Genomic DNA, 20,158 nt, shown 5'->3' with positions numbered 1-20,158 from the left:
TCCACCAGCCCCTTCCACGAGGGAGGGGAGATGAAGGAATAAAAATGAAGCAGCTACTCCAGCATTCCAAAACGTACACATCAGGGCTCTGATAGCAAGAAAAATAAACAGAAAGAAGGAAACCCTGTCTAGACTTAGCTGCTGCTGAGGCTGCCGTAGACACAGGGTTGGTATTTACTCGAAAAGGCCTGCCAGGCTACTCTTACAGGCAAAAGACAGAATACAAAAATAGTAGTAATAATATTAAGAGGGGAAAAGAATAATAAAGGAAACCTCATACTAACCGTAAATGAGAACTACAGACTCCTCAATTGCGTGCTGGTAACTGAACTGGGAGTCCAGGAGGGCACGAGTGACAAAAGAGCCATAGTACGTGGACTGGTACCAGCCAACGTGAAGATGATCAATGTTTACGTGGCGAAGGCTTCGCATCATTTCCATCTGGTATTGAACTAGATTAAATGAAAAGTATGTTTAAAAAGTAAACTTACACAATCTGCATGATTTAGAGAGACCTTGACATTACATGAGTAAATTGCATTTTATTTTATTTTCATTTTTGCAACTGTATCGAAATTTGTTTATTCACTACCAGACTGTCTTTGCCAAAATCCAGAGCTTCCTCACAGAACGCGAGTAAGACCAGCCTGAGTAAGCAAACTTTTTTCAGCTGCAGTTAATTGCTGAAGTGATCAACAAACCATTACACATCATTTACAGTGTGTATTACCTTGGTCATTCATAAAAAGAAAAAAATTCTGATACTGGGTTTCATTAAGCAGGAACATTTTACTGTTTAATAACAAAGAAATACTGTGATTTAAGTTGTAATACTGTCTGGAGTTAGATAACATTTGGAATCAAATGGGAAAATTATTTAAAGAGTATATGAGATAGAAAATAAAGTATGTCTTTTTCACAATGTAAAACTACATTTTCAGTATTAGAGTTTAGGGGATCAGCTATAGCTGTCAGTTTTGATTGCATTTATCTTCAATTTTTCTACACTTTCTTCTTTTTAGATGTCTATAAATGCATAAGTATGCATGTATGTATATATAATACAAAATACACATACGTATTTATATACAATAAGTTACTTTTGACAGTAGAGAACATTTTTCATCAGGCTTTTTACACTAACAGCTGTAATGTTTCATTGTACCAACGCATAAATTCCATTTCTACGAAATGCTTCGCTCAGATTGCCTTGACAGAACAGAATTCTATTCAGGAATGTTTAACATAATCCCATTGAGCAGATCAACACACCTTATCACTTATCAGACCTTTTAAACAGACAGACACTGTGCCTGCTGGTTAAATTTAAGGAAACATTTCAGTGTGATTAACGGATGAACTAACACTCACAGCCAACTAATAGGAAATCAAATGTAACAACACTACACAACCCTTCAGTTTTGTCTGCAGCTGCAAAATTTACAAAGATAAAAAACAACTCCCTCCTATGCATTCATTTTTGTTAATTTTTTTCAAGAGTTCTCCTTGTGCAGATGAAAATATGATATTCATTATTAAAGAAAGCAATATAAATTAGAAAACACAATGTACATTTTCAGATCCCACTTCATATCCTTTCAAGAGAAAAAGAAAATCCAACCATATTCTTTAAAGATACGAGGAGACATTTTTCAAGATTGGACAAATGTTTTTCCAACTTATCACGCTTACAGCACAAACTACATTCTGCAGTCTGCTGGCCCTTTTCATTAAATTGCCATATCTTACTGACTGTATTTTTAAAGTAATCTACATACACTTACATAAACCTTTGCAGACTTTTTCCATCAGCGTATGTTGGTGCTTGCATTCTATTTCATAATATCTTAATAGAAATGACTTGCAAATTGTGTTTCATCCAGGACACCATGATAACAGAGCACTCCAAAACTAATACAGCAGAACCATCTGGGATACAGCCTGAAATCCCATAATATGCTGCAAGCAAAGCAAAGGCCCATACCATTTGGCTGTCTCTAAACCAAGGCAAATCTGAAAATCTACACTCTTCAGGACAGACAGCAGAATTGATCAAACAGGTATTTTAAAGTCAGTATGAAAACCTTCCCCCTGGCACAATCAAAATAAATTTTAATCCCACTTTCATTGCACAACTTCCAGAAAGAGTGGCCAGTTTGGGGCATACTCCTTCAACAGCAGCCGCAATGTTTTAGTGGATAGTCTCTCAATGCTTCTCACAAAACCAAAGCTACGATCTAGCTTGTCAAAGAAGCTCAACTTAAAGTTTTTGTTCAGGTTTTTTGGGGGGAAGTTGTAAAGTTTCCAAATTTTAAAATTAAAACATAAAGAACACAGACCTCCCTCAGAACAAACTAAAAAAGACCTGCTGTTACCATGATTTTCAATTGAAGAGCCACAGGATCCATGTATTAAATGTAGCTAGAATAAACTATTTCAGTTAAAAGAAGCTTTTCAAAGACGTATCTGTGTGGAAAGCAAGTAAGACTTGCTTTTGACATGACGTGCTACAACAAGCTAAAAGATGAAATTATGGTTAGATCCTTTCTAGCCAAATGAAGTCATGAAAAGGAGAAACTAGAAAGATATTTTTAAAAGCAGCTAAAAGACATACAAGATTTTTGAGAATGAAGTTAAATACAGATTTTCAGAGAGCTGAGCCAGACTGCTTCTTGCAGTGACACTTCTCTTGTAATTGAGGACACTGTCAAAGTAGAGGTGGTCATGTAATGACAGGAAAAAGATACTTTTATATAGATTCCTATGAAATCACGTGGTTGACCCATTTCTCCCTTGAGAGGTGTAATGTCAAAGAGAGGGAATACCCTAAGAAAACATCCAGATCTTTTACAAACTTGAATAAAGGCATATCATGCTCTTAAAAGTTTTCATCTGAGAGGTAACCAGTAAACAAGTTCCAGGACAACTCCTTTTCTTAAACACCGTATAACCAGCAATATGTAACTGAACATAACATCCAGAAGAAAAAGGACTCACTGAAAACCACCCAGATTTCAAGTCAGCAATTCCTCCTCTCATGACTGTAAGCAGTTAGATGATAATGAAGGCAATAGCGGAAAAATCTGAAAGAACCAATAAAGCATCAATAGCTAACATATCTGCCTTGGGAAAACAACTGCAGAAATTAAAACATGATGCAGTCCCCACCAGGGAGAAATGGAAACTCTTTTAACCAAACATATATATATATTTTATAACATGTATTAGCAGCTAGATAGCTCCAACAAGCTGCCAGCTTGCACAAATGGATAACAGCCCCCAAGCTGCTTTTGTTGGTATAGTTACCACAGTTTCTTTGTATCTTCTGTCCAATCTACAGATCAACTTTTTACCTAGGAGTTTAGCACAGACTAGGCGTGAGACTGTCCCAGTCCTCTGTCTGCTAGGAGATGGGACAGTCATGCACAACAGTTCACTGTTCCAAGCCATAGTCCTTCCCAAGGACCCATGCCACAAAGGTGCCACTAAAAAGTGCCACCAAGTCTGAGAGAGCCCAGAACCAAGGTGAGCAAGGAAAAGGGCAGGGGAACAGCCAGACCAGGATGCTTCCCCCCTCTCCCGCATATTTAAACAGTCCACCTATATTTTCAAGCAAATTATTTGTTCAGGAGTGTCCTTATGATGAGGACAGCCAACAGTCATGCTTGCACTTCTCAGTGTGCTTCTTGCGTAGAGAATGCACAGCCCCCGTCTCCCAAACACCTCTGCGCAGTGGATTATTTTGTTTTTGAAAGAAGATTCTCTTTTTTGCTTGTATTAAAAAACAAACAAAAAAACCACCAACATTCCCCTAAAAAGCCCATTTTTTTGTTAGTTTGCAAATAAACTGGGGTGGAAGGGGCATTAATGCAGCTAGAAAGTGTTACTATAACTTGTCTGGAAGCAGGAGTGCAAAACAATACAATTTCGGTGTTTTGCTTGAATATGACTGATTTCTGTGAATTTCTACTAACAAAATTCACTGACCAAAAACAGTAAACCCTATTACAGTTGTGTGGTGGGTATTATTTCCCTTGAATTCAACTACGTTTTCACAAACTTGTAAAAGATTAAAGAAAATACTAAAATTACGTAAACACTTTTTCTTTTTCTAAAAAGTACTGGCAAAATTAGAAGTTTTATCTGGGCTTTAACATAGAGGAGGTATACACCCTACCTTACCGATAAGAAAATAACATACCCAAAATTACATAATAAATCAGAGGCAAGGCCAAGAACTGAACACTAATGTGATGACCCATTCAACACTGGGACAACTCAGCCACGTACTCTCTCAACTGAGGCACTTTAAAAAAGGAAAAAATGGCCATGTGATGATTTTTAAACACAAACAAGTCTGACACCAGAGTTTACAAACAACAGACAAATTCACATCCTTCTTGCAATAACAGCTTATTTCTAAACGATTCCAAAACAAGTGTTCTTGCAACAACTTGATACATGATGCAAGTTCATTTATCAGTAAAACCATATTATTTTTATTTCTTTATAAACAACTCATTAAAATCCAGCTCTCAGGAGGTCACATGACAATGTACATGTTGCCAAAATTTATTCCTTCAATAGTTACCGTTACCATCAGATGAGACGCATTGCAGCCTGGCTACATTCAGACTGCTGGTAAACATTGTGACATGCGAAACCCTGATCAAAGATGGCCTGAAGGCAATACTTTTAATGGTACCTCAGATGCTTAAGGTCCTAATTTCTGAAATGTATTTTAAGTTGATACACCTTAAAAGATATGGTTTTCAGAGCAGTAACCAACGAGTCTAAAAAGCCAAGACCCACCAAAGTGGAAGAACTTTGTACCCAGTGCCAGGTGCTGTCACAGACCAGTTTTACACTGCTGCCCACCAGCTCGCTGCAGCGCATGCTGGACACAAGCAGCATTACCAAAGGAGGTAACAACTAACCCTGTGCCATGAACCACTAATATCTGCATAGCCTTCAGTCTGGGTTTCACAATGAAGTGTTTGTCTTGACTCAAGTTTCCCAAATTTGTCCTTAAAGTGTGAACCCAAACAGCAGAAGTTACGCATCTTCATGAGGGCAGGTCACTGCTTCAAGAACAAGGCAGACCTTCGCGGCTCCCTCACCTACAACAGCCTCCTCAAAAGACTCTGGAGTATCTGAGGATGAATAGTTTCCTTGCAGAATCTTGGGCATACAGAAGACAGATGAACTAAAACCTAGGGTTGCCACTAACTAGAACTTCAAGACTGAGCATGTCTTCCAAGGGACATGAAAGTCCATCAGAAGAAACAGCATCCAGCCTCTGCGCTAACACTTCTCTGAATTTAACTGGCAACATGAACATGGCAAATTTCGGGTATTCTGGTCAAACTATATACGAAAATAGTTAAAATATTCCTTTCATAACACTACTACTAATGTGGATAGTATTTTTAAGGCAATTACTTGTCTCTTTTGAAGTGCTACCATGTGGTAGCATGCGTACTGAACAAGTGCTATACACTTAGCAGCACAAAAAATTCTGTTTTTTCTATACATATTAAGCTTTGCCAAACCACATGTATGCTTCAGACAGTATCTTCAATGACTAAAACAAGTTAGCAGATGCTAGTTCAAGGAACCAGCGTATGCATTTGAAAAGAAGGAAAATTGATTTATTTGATTTAATTAAGCATGAAGAATTATGGAGACAACAGATTAATTCATTTTCCCTCCACACACACAATCTCAATTATTTGTCTAAAAAACTATGAATCACAATGGCTGCATCTATTGATAACAATTCCAATTGTGAAGATACAAATATAATTAGTACCACAACTAACTTACTCTGGTTAAAAAAAATGCAAATTAAAAGGATGGGCAAAGAGAAAACAAGAATTCACAGTTAATTCTGGCAAAGGCATTGCTTTATCTGAAAAAGCCTTTAGATACTGCTGAAATATATTTCTTAAGCTTAAGTGTGCAACACATATGCATGCATATATTTGCAGATTTTTATCTATATCCAACACTTCTCCCAAGACAAATGCACAAGCTCAGTAACTCAACAATTCTCCTATTCAGGCAGAGAAAAATTAAAAGTAAATATTGCCTTCCTCAATAATATTCATTTCCTCCTCCAAAATATCAAGTCAGGGTTACAAAACAGTACTCTTATTTTATGCACTTTTGCTATACTGGGCTGAAAGCACCTGATCTCCTCTAAACTTGGAAGCTAAGCAGACCAGGGCCTGTAAGTAGCTGGATGGGGGGAAAAAAAAAAATCACCTGAAAATAGGCAAAAGTCCAAGAGTCATAGTCAATCACAAGACCACAAAAACAAATGTGAGTCAGAAGACTTAATTCAACTCTATTTTAATTGCTAAATTCAAGGATGAAGAACAGGGCAGAACATATTCGTCCAAAGTGGATTAAATTTGTTTTGAGGAATTGTCATATTTAAGTAAGTTAGCAACTGTGCTGGAAGAACTGCACACCATTTGAAAAGCATGCCTTACAAATCTGCATTTTCTTTATAGCAATTGCCTCCACCTATGCTACTGATGCTACTGCTCTAGTCAGAGGAAGCTCAATCGTCTTCCATGAGCAGATGCTCATTACAGCAACTGAGGCTTTGCTAGTGCCTTAATGCTTTCTAAAGCAGAAAGTCCTTCACTTTATGAGAAAGGAGAGAAACAGAAGAGGGAAAACTAAAGTAACTATTCATTGTGTATGCGCAGTGAACTCATTCATTTTTAACCTTCGTCACAATTCAGAGTTAGTTTTACTACAGCACTGTGTGATATTAATTGTGCTTTACAGAAAAACGTGCGGACACCCAGAGAAGGTCTCAGTAGGTGAACAGTGAAAAGTAGCTGGAACATAATAGAAATAAAACAGCGTTTGGAGTGCTTCTGTCTGGAGATACTTACCCAAGACGTAAGCAAGCATGTGTCTCCAGACTTATTTACTACCAGTTTAGCCAGCAGTTGCCCATGCATAGATTCTACCAGAGTTGATGACTTGGCAGTATGGGCAGAGGTAACTCTCCCTGGAGTCTGGGACACCACACCAATGCAGCAGTAACTGCCCATCACTACCTTGTTGCTTTACAGAGGTGGTTCCAAGACACTGGCCAGCACAAGGACATACTACCTACCAAAGCAGGGCAAGGTAGGGGAGGGTAGCTCTTTTGCTGGTGGGAATAAAGGAGGGTAAGGACAAGTTTTCAGAGAAAAGCTGTAAAACAAGGGAATGGGGAGCACGGGGATGTGCGTGACGGCACAACGGGAAAGCAGCAAATGGAAGCACACCACTTCCTGCACATGTGCTGGCACTCACCCAGCGTTCTCTGAGAGCCAGCTTGGGGCTCTGGTCTGAGCACATAACCACTGAATTGGGAGGCAATCAAACCAATCAAGCTATCATATTATTTGATTAACACACGAGGAAACACTTAGATAAACCTTTGGACAAACTAAATAAATCTCACTGACCACCCAATTCTCTACACTACTCAAGGTAATGTTAACTTGTACTGTGTTAAAATAAACACCCAAGCCTCAAGAATAGTCTAAAGAACATGGGTAGACCTGTCAAGATAACTTGCAAAATTGTCTTCTAAGGTATTCAACATTATACCAAAGGATAAAAGCATTATAATACCATCATCCAGAAATACTAAAACACTTGAGTCTTCTAAAAGCATCTTTTAATTCAAAAATTCATTTTAAACTAGCATCTTGAAATTAAAGTTGAAATCAAGCAATATAATTTCCCTATTTCGTTGACAATGATCTTTAAGACGACTGCCAGAAGAAAATTCAACATATTTTGAAGGTTTTCTGCCATGTATCCAGAGTAGGTTTCTTGGCATTTATATGGATACCTTCACAGTATCTTACAAACATTTACCACTTAATCCTCAATCTTCTCTTATACGGCAGGTAAACATCCATACCTAAGCATCCATTTGGCTTACTACACTACTATTTTTATGTTGACCGAACATGGATTTGATAAAAGATTAAAATCTTTATCGAGAAAAAAATTCCAGTCAGCCTACATTGCCATGACAGCAGTAAATTATACTACTAAAAATGCCATCTGGGCAGCTTAATTCTTGCTTTCCTTGTAAAAGAGCAAGAAGATGCTATCTCATTTCCTAATAACATCAAATGCGTAATGAAAGCCTCGAATGTTTTCTATTAGGAATGCATTCCCATAAACTCCAGCACCTTGAAGCTTTCACTTGACAGTTTTTGTCCAATGGGTCCCATTCTAGCCACTAAAATGCAAAGTAGGATTAAAGGCACGAAAGGGATCAGCATGGTCAAAACCCAACTATACGTTAGAACAAACTCACACGAATAACTTTAAAAAAAAATTAAAAATGTAGTAAAATTTCCTTAAGTTTCTTTACTAGACATTGATTTTTGCTTGTTTACTCTAGTGAGGCTACACTAACAGATTAAAGCTCTTTCTTTATAAAATATTTTCAACATGCCTACCTTAGTGCTAAAGTTACAAAGCAATTAAGCACACAATAACAGAAAAATGTGGTGAAAATCTAATTCCTTTCCTACATAAATGTCAATCAGTCAGATTAATGTATTTTTATGAAATTTGGTATTACATAAATGATCAGAGAGGTTATTAAATTATCTGGGGAAAAAAATGGAAATGTTTATAGATCAATGAATTACACAGTCATTTCTACTTTTTTAATTTAACCCAAAGTTTTCACATTCAACAATTTGAAAGCAGACTGGGGACAACACTGAAATGGAAACAACTTAGTAATCGCTGCAGTTTCAAAATCAGTACTGTCATACAGTACAGACCACAAGAAAGTCAGTCTCATTTTATTAATAAGTTTTCAATAAATGAAGAAAAACAATAATGACTTCACATAAGGGGTTTTGGGGCTTTTACATCCCCCACCTCCCCTTGAATGGCAGAAAACTATTTTTCTTTTTTGTAAAGCTTCAAAGTTTGACTATCTTGTACCGCTCCTAGTATTTCCGTCGCAAAAATTCAAAGGGCAGGGGGAAGAGGAGCCATCTTCAACAGCTTACATGAAGCCAAAACAGCCATCTTGTCTTACCAGATACAACAAAGCAAGTGGTTTTCTGATGCCTTGGTATTAAATATCCACACGTCTGTTTTGAAGACTCTCTCACACTGTTCTTAAGTTACAAGCTCACAAAACATGGTCTGAACACTGAAGCAGACACAGCCCTCGTACATTTTTCCTGACTTGATCTTCTAGTAAATCAGGATTCATTAAAAGAAAAATCATTGCTACAGACTGTTTCTTCAACTGAAATTTACACAAGCTATTTGTTTTCTATGACCTCTATCCACCCATCATGTAGGGACAACACTGTTAAACATTTGGAAGGGAGAATTAGTCAGGAAAAATTCCAATTTTTGGCAAAACTGTAACTACCCCGTTAAACACATGCATTTTGAGTCAAAATTACACAGGTATCTAGCTTTCAAATGTGTTAAGTGCTCTTGGGGGAAAAAGAAAGAAAAAAAAACCCGATGAGCATGCCTTCAGCCTCAGGCTTACCGCTTCTTCTACTGGGAGTCTACATGTGCAGAGCAAGATCTCCCTATGCACCAGCAAGGCTTGAGGCAGTTAACAGCTGCTGCTCCTTTAAGGAAGAAAGGAGGTCCCCCACACAATCCCCAAAATTCACATTAGTTTTACAAAATCTACCACTTTTATCTAGCCCAGGTGCTGTTACTGGCTAATCAAAGGCGTCACATTAACTTCTTTCTTTCTACTAAGAACAGCACTTAACTCTCATCTCTCATTTAAAGCAACAACTGGGAGCTCTGTATAATACCTAGATGAACACAATGTCACAAGGACATTTCAGTATACCTCTTACAACACTCTTAAAACACCATCTAACACCCCTTTGTAACACATCCCGTTGAGCAGGTAGCCATTTAACTGTCCACAACACAAAGGAAAATGGAGACATCCCATTCAACTAGCTTAGAGAGCAATGATTAAACTATATGAAAGCTCCTACCAAGAGTAGCTTCGTTTGGATCTCTGTTGTACTACCATCTATGCACACTCCTCGCCAGTCAAGTCCTCAAGCCATAAGTAATAAAAATTCACATAAGGTATGAGTAAGTCCAAATCCAGGCAGTACTACCCAGTAGATAGATGAGAAAACATCTCTCCATTACAAGATCCAGGGGACAGCTCTTCACTTTACCAAGCACCGACTTCTAGATAAAATGACTTCTCACTTGCAATCCCTGCCAAGATAAAAATCTTTGCCCTTCTTTTGCTTGCAGACAGAAAGATCTGAGAGTGAGAGGTTCCCTGCTGATTTAAGTTCTCGAGCTACAGATCCAACCACTACACAGGAGACAGACGTTCGACATCACTTCTTATCACTGGGAAGAGGGCAGAAAAAACTAAAAAGCAGCAATTTTTACTATCCTAGTGCTAGCACAAAAAATTCTTAACATGCGTGTTTCTGAAAGGATAACTGAACAATGCTTCCATCTAAACATTTCTATAGATGAAGTGAAAGGCTTGTGTTGCACATGTGGAGGCTGTAGATCCATACTTAGCTGATGTGTAATGAGAGCCAGAACTGAGTATCTGAAATAACTGCCTTTTTTTTAATACATGAAAATATTCATCAGGGATACATGTTAACACTAGTATTTTATTGTAGCATGTTGGTTACCAAAAGCTGTTCTCAATTCTCTCTTAGGATAGTTTAGGGTTTGTGAAATAATATGAAGGAAACTGACTGTAGGTGAGCTCAAGAATAGAAGATCCCGATTAACATTTTCTAGGGAGCCTGAAGAAAAATACTTGGTTTTGGAGGAAAAGTAGTACCAGTGGTTCAAACCTTGTGAAAGAATTTGCCTAAAAGAGTCCTACATTATTGCAATTATATGACAAGACATTTTCACATCTCATGAAAACTTACGCCTTTTTATTAAATCCTCCCTGCCAATGGTCATGGCACAATCATTTTGGAAGCTGCCAGCTGCACCAAGAAACAGCAGGTTAAATCAAATTCTGATAGACAGTCCCTTTCTGCATGTGAAAACCTGCCTCCTTCAATTCCTGAAGCCAAATAACACTATGTAAATGTCAACATGACAGGCAACAGCATTAGCAGGGTATTGGAGATGCAGTTATTTAGTGGCCATGGATGCTAACAAAAGCTTACAGTGATGAGACACGTGACTTGCTGATCAGAAAATCATCATCCAGAACTTATAGCATCCAAATTTTCAACACATCTCATCCCATACAATTAAGCACCGCTGTTAGAAGAAAAAACAATGTGTTAAGAATTTTGCAGCTAAATCAGTTGAGGAAGTATGTCATGCCTCATTAGGTGAAACCTTGGTTTTATGCCAATTCCAACACAAAGATGTTAAAGGACATCACTCACATCGTTGTACTGTTTCCTCACATGACTGCTGCTGCAACAGCTATCGATTAAGTAGCATGTGCAACATTTGATTAGTTAAACAGTATTAAGGTACTTAACAGTTTAAAAGTGTAGTTTCAGGCATAAACATACAGATTTCTAAATAACTCCAATATGACTTCAAGACAGAGTTAGCAACTGACACCACAGGTGCCATGGAAAGCCACCAGACAGTTTTGAAAGACTCGCTGGCACCAACTACACAATTTTGACACAAGAACCATGGAAGTATTTTTTTTTTCCCCCAGTTCCCACTACCCTTCCACCAGAACGCTCACTCCTTAATCTGGGGAAGAAAAATACTATTTAGCATGCCACACTTCCAGGGTGGGGGCTGCCATCACCAGTCCTTGTTTTAAGACGCAAGAATCTACTGAGGTACCTAAACAAGCACTGTTTAATCTTTAGAGGCTTTCCATACGGACCTGAAGAAAGTAAAACCTCGTACAACTAAATGACATTTTAACTGGCCAAGACAGATCCAGCCCAATTGTGCTGATGCATTAACATTCTCCAAATCCCATAACTATTTCTGTATCAGACTTCCATCTTGTCTTGGACAACTGAATGGTTAGCTATTACAGGTCCCATTTTCTTCCCAAGGAAATCAGAGTTCACATCATCACTTATTGCTTCCTTGTTCTCACTGATGTATGTATACGTATGTGTATACACACGCATGGGGGGGTGGGAGGGGTGGGCAAGAATATACAGAACCCTGCCTGTATTTAAATGTGCATTTAACCAAGAATCAAGGTGGACAGAACATGGTAAATGTAACACACACGGCCATACTTTTATATACATGGAAAAAGGATGTTGTAAAGCAAGTTCAACAGTAATCAAAGGAAAAACAACTTCTCAGCCATGAACAAGACAGAAACCTGACAGCATGTGCTTGTTCGCAGTATTACAAGGCTCATTTCTATCCCACTCCCCCCCACCCCCACCAAAACAAAAAAAAAAGAAAAAAAAAATACAGCTTATGATTTCACACCACTGCCCAGATAATAACCTGACAGTTAGGGAATTCAGACCAAGGTAACTCAGAACAAAAAACCCCATCTCGTTGTGCATTAGTGCTGCAGTTCGGAGCTGTAACACTGAGCGGTATCTGCTGAATGGCAGTACCATTGGTATTACTCAGTAGAGTTTCTAAAGCCCAGGCTAACACCAGCGACGCCTGTCATTAGTATAACTTCTTCAATGTGTTCTCAAAGAAACAATGAATTCAGGCCAGCCTCACAAAGCCTTTTCCATAGCACAGCAAGAGGAACAATAAAAACAGGAGTGGTTAGATATTTGAGGTGAAAGACAGCCATGCCTTCTCACAAGCAGCCTTTGGCATCTAACAACTTGAAATCATGCACTATGTTCAAATGCAAAAAAAAAAAAAAATCAAATAATTTGAACTAAAATGGCCAACAATTTAAGAATATTAGATTTAGAAAATAAAGCTCATGGCTTTTAGATCATGCTACACAAGACAAAGTTAGGGTGGTTAGGGTGAATTTCTCCCCTTTCTAAGGCTTGTAACATCATACAGCAGGATTCTGCAAGCCAAAGCTAATATTTCAGCAATATAGCACTTGCAACTTTTATATCTAAATGTGGCTTGTTCTTTTAAAGTAGCCAAGAACTAAACTCACACCCTGTTTAAACAGGCAGAAAAGTGCTCTGTGCCAAGGAGGAAGTTATAAACTTAAGTAGGTTTTGTACATGGGAAACAAGTTGGGAAGCAGAGGGACAAATCCACGGTAATCAATTCTCCAACTAGTAAAAGCACAGTGTAATGTGCAGTACATCAGAGCTGGAGGGAGGAGGCTGCACTTCCACCGCTCGCTCAGCTGAAGGACTCCCTGATGGGGGCTGGCCAAGTCAATTCTTTCCATTCCTGCTTCTTCTCTGAAGATTATAAACCCTTGGGACAGCATTCACCCCAAAGCAAAACAGCTTCCTTGTTTGAGGAAAAGATGAATCATTGAATCACTTGGTGGTACCTATATTTCACTGACTGCCAAAATGCCTTTGTAGCTAAATTATATTTACAACCTAAATTATAGCTGAAGGAAAAAAAAGTTCATCAAGATTAATACTACCCAAACAGACTTCAGATAAAAGACGTGGTGATGATGAGGCATGCAGGGTTGTGATCAGCAGCACAAAGTCACTAGTGGTGTGCCCCAGGAGTCCATACTGGGTCCAATACTCTTCTGTCTTCTTCATTAATGACCTGGATGATACAACAGAGTGCACTCTCCTCAGGTTTGTAATTATACAGAACTGGGAGGAGTGGCTGATACACCAGAGGTTTGTGCTGACATCCAGAGGGACTTCAACAGGCTGGAGAAATGGGCTGACAGGAATATCAAACTTCTGCAAACGGAAATGCAAAGTCCTGCCCCTGGGGAGGAATAACCCCAGGCTTCAGCACATGCTGGGGGTGACGGGCTAGAAGGAAACTCTGCAGAAAAGATCCTGGGGGTCCTGGTGGACACAGAGCTGACCATGAGCCAGCAGCCTGCCCTTGCAGCAAAGGAGGCCATTTTGCATCCTGAGCTACATTAGGCAGAGCATTGCCAGCAGTTTAAGGGAGGTGACCCTTCCTTTTGCTCAGCACTGGTAAGACACATGTGGGGTGCTGTGTCTAGTGCTGGGCTCCCCAGTATAGGAGAGACATGCCAAGTAGGCAACCTGTCCTATCTGAACCTGCTCTGAGCAGAGGGATTGGACCAGAGACCTCTAGACATCCTTCCAACCTCAGCTATTCAACAAACCTATGACTGGAAAAAATGGTTTAGTAAGTTAGGACACAGTGAAGAAAAAAAAAAAAAAAAAAAAAAAGGAAAAATAAAAAAACCCCAACAAATCTTAATTCAAGTCACATAAAATCATTGCTTGATTTTTTTATTTTTTTTTAAATGGGGCCAAGATCACAAACGTTCTGCTACATCGTTAAGAAAAATTATGGCAATCCAAGTAAACCAAGTTCGGTTTGAGTAAAATACAGGCTTTTAGAAACAACCAACCATAGTGTGAAATTTCAGCAAAGACAACTTTTTGTCGTTTTAAAAGTAGTTATTTTCATTCTGCATTCATCTTTTTGTTAGTTATTGAAAACGTTAAAAGCAATTATGCAGAGCACTATATAATCCTCAAAGGATTCAGCCTAAATACTTTTTCAAATGCAAACAAGACACTAGTCACAATAGGTACAAAATCTTTGGTTAACAGTCACAGACTATATTTATTTTAGCCATTCTCACTGAATGTCAAAAATCTAACAGAAACAGTTTCAAAAAATTAACATGGGTAAGCCAGTCCGAAAATATTTTGTTTCCCAAACTGTGCTTAGTTTTGGGACTGCAGTTCAATATGGTAAGCAAACATGAAAATACAGAACTGTCAAAAGGACAGAAAGGAAACAAAGCCAAGGACTGAATAACACTGAACTGCAAGTTCAAGAGGACTTGGAAAAGAGAGGCTTAGAGAATTCATTTTGTTCAACAGATGGGGAAACATGGCAGAATGAAATACAAATTAAAAAGCATCTTAGCACAGTGACCATGATCTCCTCCATTTAAAGCTGCACTTAAATCAAGAAAATTGAGAAATACTATTGCAGCCATCAACAGCAAAGTCAGTAAATTCTCTTGAATAATAACATAACCAGAATAAAATCTAGATGAACTGCTGAAGAATCCTTCTCTGCAACATATTACAAAGAATCCTGTTTTCTGAAGTATTTCACAGAAAACCAAAATTTACATGTGCCACAGTTACACACTCATATCAGAACAATGCAAGTTTGATAATCTGAACAATGGCAACTTTGAGGTATCTGGAAAGGTGATAATTCAGAAAGAATAAGCTCCATTTCTGTTTACTTAATTATTATATAAATTAAATCATTATTTTAAGCTTTCCAGATTATTTTATTTTTATGTATCGCATTCATAGCACCAGGTGCCAGCAGGAAATACTGCAAACCTTTTCTCTTCCTGAGAAGAAAGATGTTTATACTACTCTCAGAGTCTCCAAACAACTACTTAAAAATTGCAATTTGTGTTTCCAACACCTCCTCCATATTTTATCATAAGAATATACTCAAGGGGACTGGAAAAAAAAGAAAAAGAAAACAATAAATTCTTCCTTCTGTAGGAAGACTGTGAGCCACAGCACTGCTGATTAGAGAGCATTAATGCATCCACATAGACACAGAGCTTGTGGGGCATATGCACAGAGTCCTTAGCCATAAAACACCAACTAGATTGTGTTGGTTGGTAGCATAATAAAGATTTTTTTTCTGTGCAGTAAATCATTTCAGTTACTGTTTAGCTTAAGAGTCTAATACACTTTTTCTACAAATCATCTTGAGTTTTTACACTCTGAGTTGATGGGTCTTGGAAACCATGTCCCACTCCTTTGGCAGGTGGAACAGCCACATGGAAAATGGCCTTGCCAGAGTCCTGTGAGTTAGAAACACTCGACAAACTGACAATTGCACTATCAAAACCTCAGCATGGGAGAGCTGAATCCACAACAGTTTCACAAATCCAGACTTTCCACTAGGGAAGTCAGCATAACCCAGTCCATGGTAAACTATACCATTTCTGCAATGGACAACCCTTCAGTGAGATTTTTAGGCAACTGGCTAAATCAGCTATATGATCACTCCAACACAACTGAAACTTTGCCTGTTCAACTATTTTTATTTTTTTTTTAAAGGAGCAGTGGAGCCCATGCTGTTCTCCTCAACTCCTCTATTACCACAAGGCCATGTGGCAATGAAAGTCTATCTTCCAGGCCTCCTTTCTCAGGCATTACTTTGGAAGCACGAGGAGGAACAGAAATACTACCCAGGACTTAAAGATATGCCAATTAGCTTTTAAAATAGACTTCCAAATTCTGTTTTGGAGAGCAATTGCTGATCACATCACACTGGCTCTGGTAGCCAGCTGTCGTTTTAAAAGATAGCTATAAATACATGAAATACTCCCCTGATATTACTTTTCTATGTAAGCAATTGTAGCTGTTACAAGGAGGCTATGTAATTAAGTCCCAAAGGGGAGAGACGTTTGCACAGCCACAAAGGAGAGATCCACAAACGGAAGAGCGTGTATACAGAATAGTCTTTGTCAAGGCCTGCTCCATGTTACACAAGCGTTCACAGACTCTCGATCTAAAGTGTTTTTAACATGACTATCTCTTTACTTCTCCTTTCAAGGACAAAAGCAATAATGAACTTGTTTTCCAATGCTGCATTTCAAGTGCAAGAACTGCACTTGATCTTTGCTTGATTTTGCAGTCTGACTGTTTTTTTCTCCAGAACTCAAGTGTAATATTCAGATCTACAGAACAGTCAGATTTAAGTGTTTACTCGGTTCCTACTTACCCTGTAGTTGAAGCTGACTAACAACCCACTCTGGGTTTTTTCGTGAATTTTGAGAATGGGATATTTCTTTTTCATGGAGCCAATACAAGTGATGAAAGAAAAGACAGAAGGCAGAGACAGTGGCTGATGAGCAACACCATTAAATGTACTTGAGAAACAAAAAGTCACACTAAGCAGACTTTATAGACATTTTACTCACCGTCCCCTACAATTTTCACTGGTAAAACTTTCCAAAATGTGGTTTTGTTATACTCCTAAACCACAAATCACAAGTACTAAAATTTTCGTTAACAGGCACCAAACACACATCAGCTTTAGAACAGCCCTGTAACTCAAACACGGCAGGGATAGCACACTGTTTTATGCACATGAGCAGGTGCAGGAACACAAAAGCTGAATTTCTGACCTCCAATCCTGCACAGAGGTGATGGCTGCTGTGCAAAGACAAAGACCGTGAGCCACAGAAGTGTCCCAAAGATCAATTTCCTTCCACAACTACCAACTGCATCACTCTAAGGGATCTCTTCTTGAGAGTCATAATTATTACTGAAAATACTGAGGTTTCTTCAACTGAAAGATTATTTTGAGCTGCTAAAATTTTAACGGCATCTATGCAAGATATTAAATTGCATGAGTTAATAATGAAGACATACAAAAGTAGGTAAATGAGCTTAAATAAATAAAACCTGGTCAGTTTAGGGTTACGTTATCTTTACAAGCAAGCTCAGTAGAAATCAAATTGGATCAATACATGAAATTATAAAGTATCTTGTTGAAATACAGTTTAAAAGAAAAATACATTTACTATGAGACATTACAATGCTTCTTCAGGTTATAAAAGGGTTCCTTTATCTCCAAATACCCATAACATGTTTAAAATACATTCTGAATTTTATTTTTCACAGTGTTTGATATAAAAAACAAACCAGAAGGTTGCCCTAAAGATAAATGAAACATCTGGTGAAACATGTAATAAGCTTCAGGCTCACATCTGCTACTGAAGTTAGTATTCCCGCACCATAGCTACAAGCTCTATGCAAAGCTCTATAAGAATAACTGAGAACAGGGAGGATTATAGGGAACACATTTCTCAATCTAAATGGATATTTCCTCTTCCATCTGAATCAACATTGTGCTTCCATATGTATGCATTCATGTCCAGCACTAACCCTCAGTGGAAAATAATTTCTTAAAGTTCTCATTTAAAACCTATCCTATTATTTTATATCATGGGGGGGGTGGGGGGTTGTTAGGCAGTTTTATGCATATGCAACTACTTATCTCGGCATATTTATATACATACACATATCTCTCTCTCTCTCGATAAAACTAGACATACATACATATAGACAGATAGATATAGTTTTCACTAGCCTTAGACCACAAGCAAACTTACAACAATTAATTCACGCATATGTCATTACATTTGACAAAACTTATTTGTAAAAAACAAGAGTAGACAGTAAAAGACACAGTTACTGTTAATTATACAAAAGTGAAGCCCTAAGTATTTTCAAGTAGTAACTGATAAAACTGAATGTAAGATGCTTTCTAAGGAATAAACTATGTGCAACTAGCATTCCTGTTTCTATATGAAGGTTGCTTAATATTTATCTTTTTTTACCCATTCACTCCTAAACTTTCAATTTCTTCCATAAACAATGACAGCAAAATGTTTACATTTAATGTCAACATAAATTGCTTTGTATTTGTGACATTTTAAAAAGACCCTTTTGCACCAGAGTTTAGAAAAAGGCAGATATCTGCACAGCAGGGAAAAAAGCCACTTACATTTTGCAACAGCTGTGAAAGATCAGTCCTCCAGAGTAACCGAAATCAACGACAAACTCAGAAGTGTTTAGGAAATAAAATGTTTCCATCACCTCATACTATCATTCACTTCCATTAGTGCTGATGAAAGAGAGACTGGATTTTACACAGTGTTATAAATGGTAGGAACATTACTGACAGTGGAAACAGAACTAGTCACTAAACATTGTTTAGTGACCAAACAGAATTGGTCACTAAACAATTCCAACATCAAACCTGGGACAAAAATCAGAAGAATAAATACCCTATGGGCATTTGGTTAGTCAGACTTAGAAGATGAAGAAGTGATATCCAGACCCACACTTATTTTTCTTGGATAAAAATTTCACAGCAGAACTGAAAGCAATTAAAATGTTTAATGCCATCACAGGAACACTGAAACTTTTCCACTGAATAGACCACACGTTTACACAAAATACATCGCAGAGAACTCTTTCAGTACAGGGACCTTTTCTCCCACTCACCTTTGCATAACAGCCTTTATTACAATAATAAAAAAATTTTACATGTACTTAATGCGAGACATGAGACAATAACAGGGAACAGATGAATGTAATGTGGTCAACTAGGGAAAACAGAGATTAAGAACTGGCCATGGAAAACATGGTTAAGCGAATAGTGTCATGATATAAATCATGCACGATACCAAGAATCTATTACACAGAAATAGAATTGTGATACCAAGCATACCAAATTATTAGGTGTCGATAGGCTTGTGTCCTGCTCCTTGACACCCTGCAGAAAAGTGATGAAAGGTTCCAGGAGAAGAATGGATAAAGAAAGGGACCACCTCTGACATAATGAAAACAAAGAGGCAGAGGGGGCACTCACGTTTGTTCAGTTTTAAGGAAAAGCAAGCAAGCTTCAACTTCTGTTCCAAATAACTGTTGCAAACAGTCTACCTTGCAATGTAACTTCGAATACCCTGAAGACAAGTGTGATGCAAAAGCTTCTCGTAATTCAAATGAGCTGGGAGGCAGGGATGACACGACCCCAAACCCAAAATAAAACCAGTACAAATGACCAAAATGTTATTCTGACATGGATAGCCCTGTGAAACTTATATGCTAGGGTCTATAAATCATTATCTCTTTATACTACCCTCTCCATGTACAGCAGTTTGGAGGAATCTCAAGCTAAGTATCATTTAAAGATAAATACCCAACTAACCTGTTTTTGTGAGCTCAAATTTAGTTCTTCCCTTAATGAAACACAACAGTTGCTCAGCTTTTCTACACCATTTGACAAATAAGTCTACAGCTGTGATACAGATAATACTTTGCTCAGGCTTATTTCAGAATTGCTATATCTGACACATTATCTAGATATTTAAGCTAAGAGTAAAACAAGTCACCTCCCACAACATTTACAGCTCTTGATCATTTTATGATAAAGTCTCCACTGTGTTAAAAGACAACAAAGCATGTATGATGGGAACAAAAATTACACCGTTTCATGTTACACTCAT

At 38.0% G+C, this 20,158-nt stretch overlaps 1 protein-coding gene across 1 annotated transcript in view; it reads right to left on the bottom strand.

The window, feature by feature from the left end:
• EIF3H (eukaryotic translation initiation factor 3 subunit H) overlaps nucleotides 1-20,158 on the bottom strand; it is an 88,886-nt gene that overhangs the window by 16,910 nt on the left and 51,818 nt on the right. Inside the window, exon 3 of the mRNA XM_037379395.1 lies at nucleotides 285-452. Within this exon, the coding sequence (XP_037235292.1) occupies nucleotides 285-452 (168 nt within the window). The remainder of the gene's footprint in view (nucleotides 1-284; nucleotides 453-20,158) is intronic.

The sequence above is a fragment of the Falco rusticolus genome, chromosome 3, assembly GCF_015220075.1.
Source record: "Falco rusticolus isolate bFalRus1 chromosome 3, bFalRus1.pri, whole genome shotgun sequence".
NCBI classification, from domain to species: domain Eukaryota; kingdom Metazoa; phylum Chordata; class Aves; order Falconiformes; family Falconidae; genus Falco; species Falco rusticolus.
The sequence above is the reverse complement of the archived record's forward strand: the minus strand, read 5'-3'. Positions and strand labels throughout refer to the sequence as shown.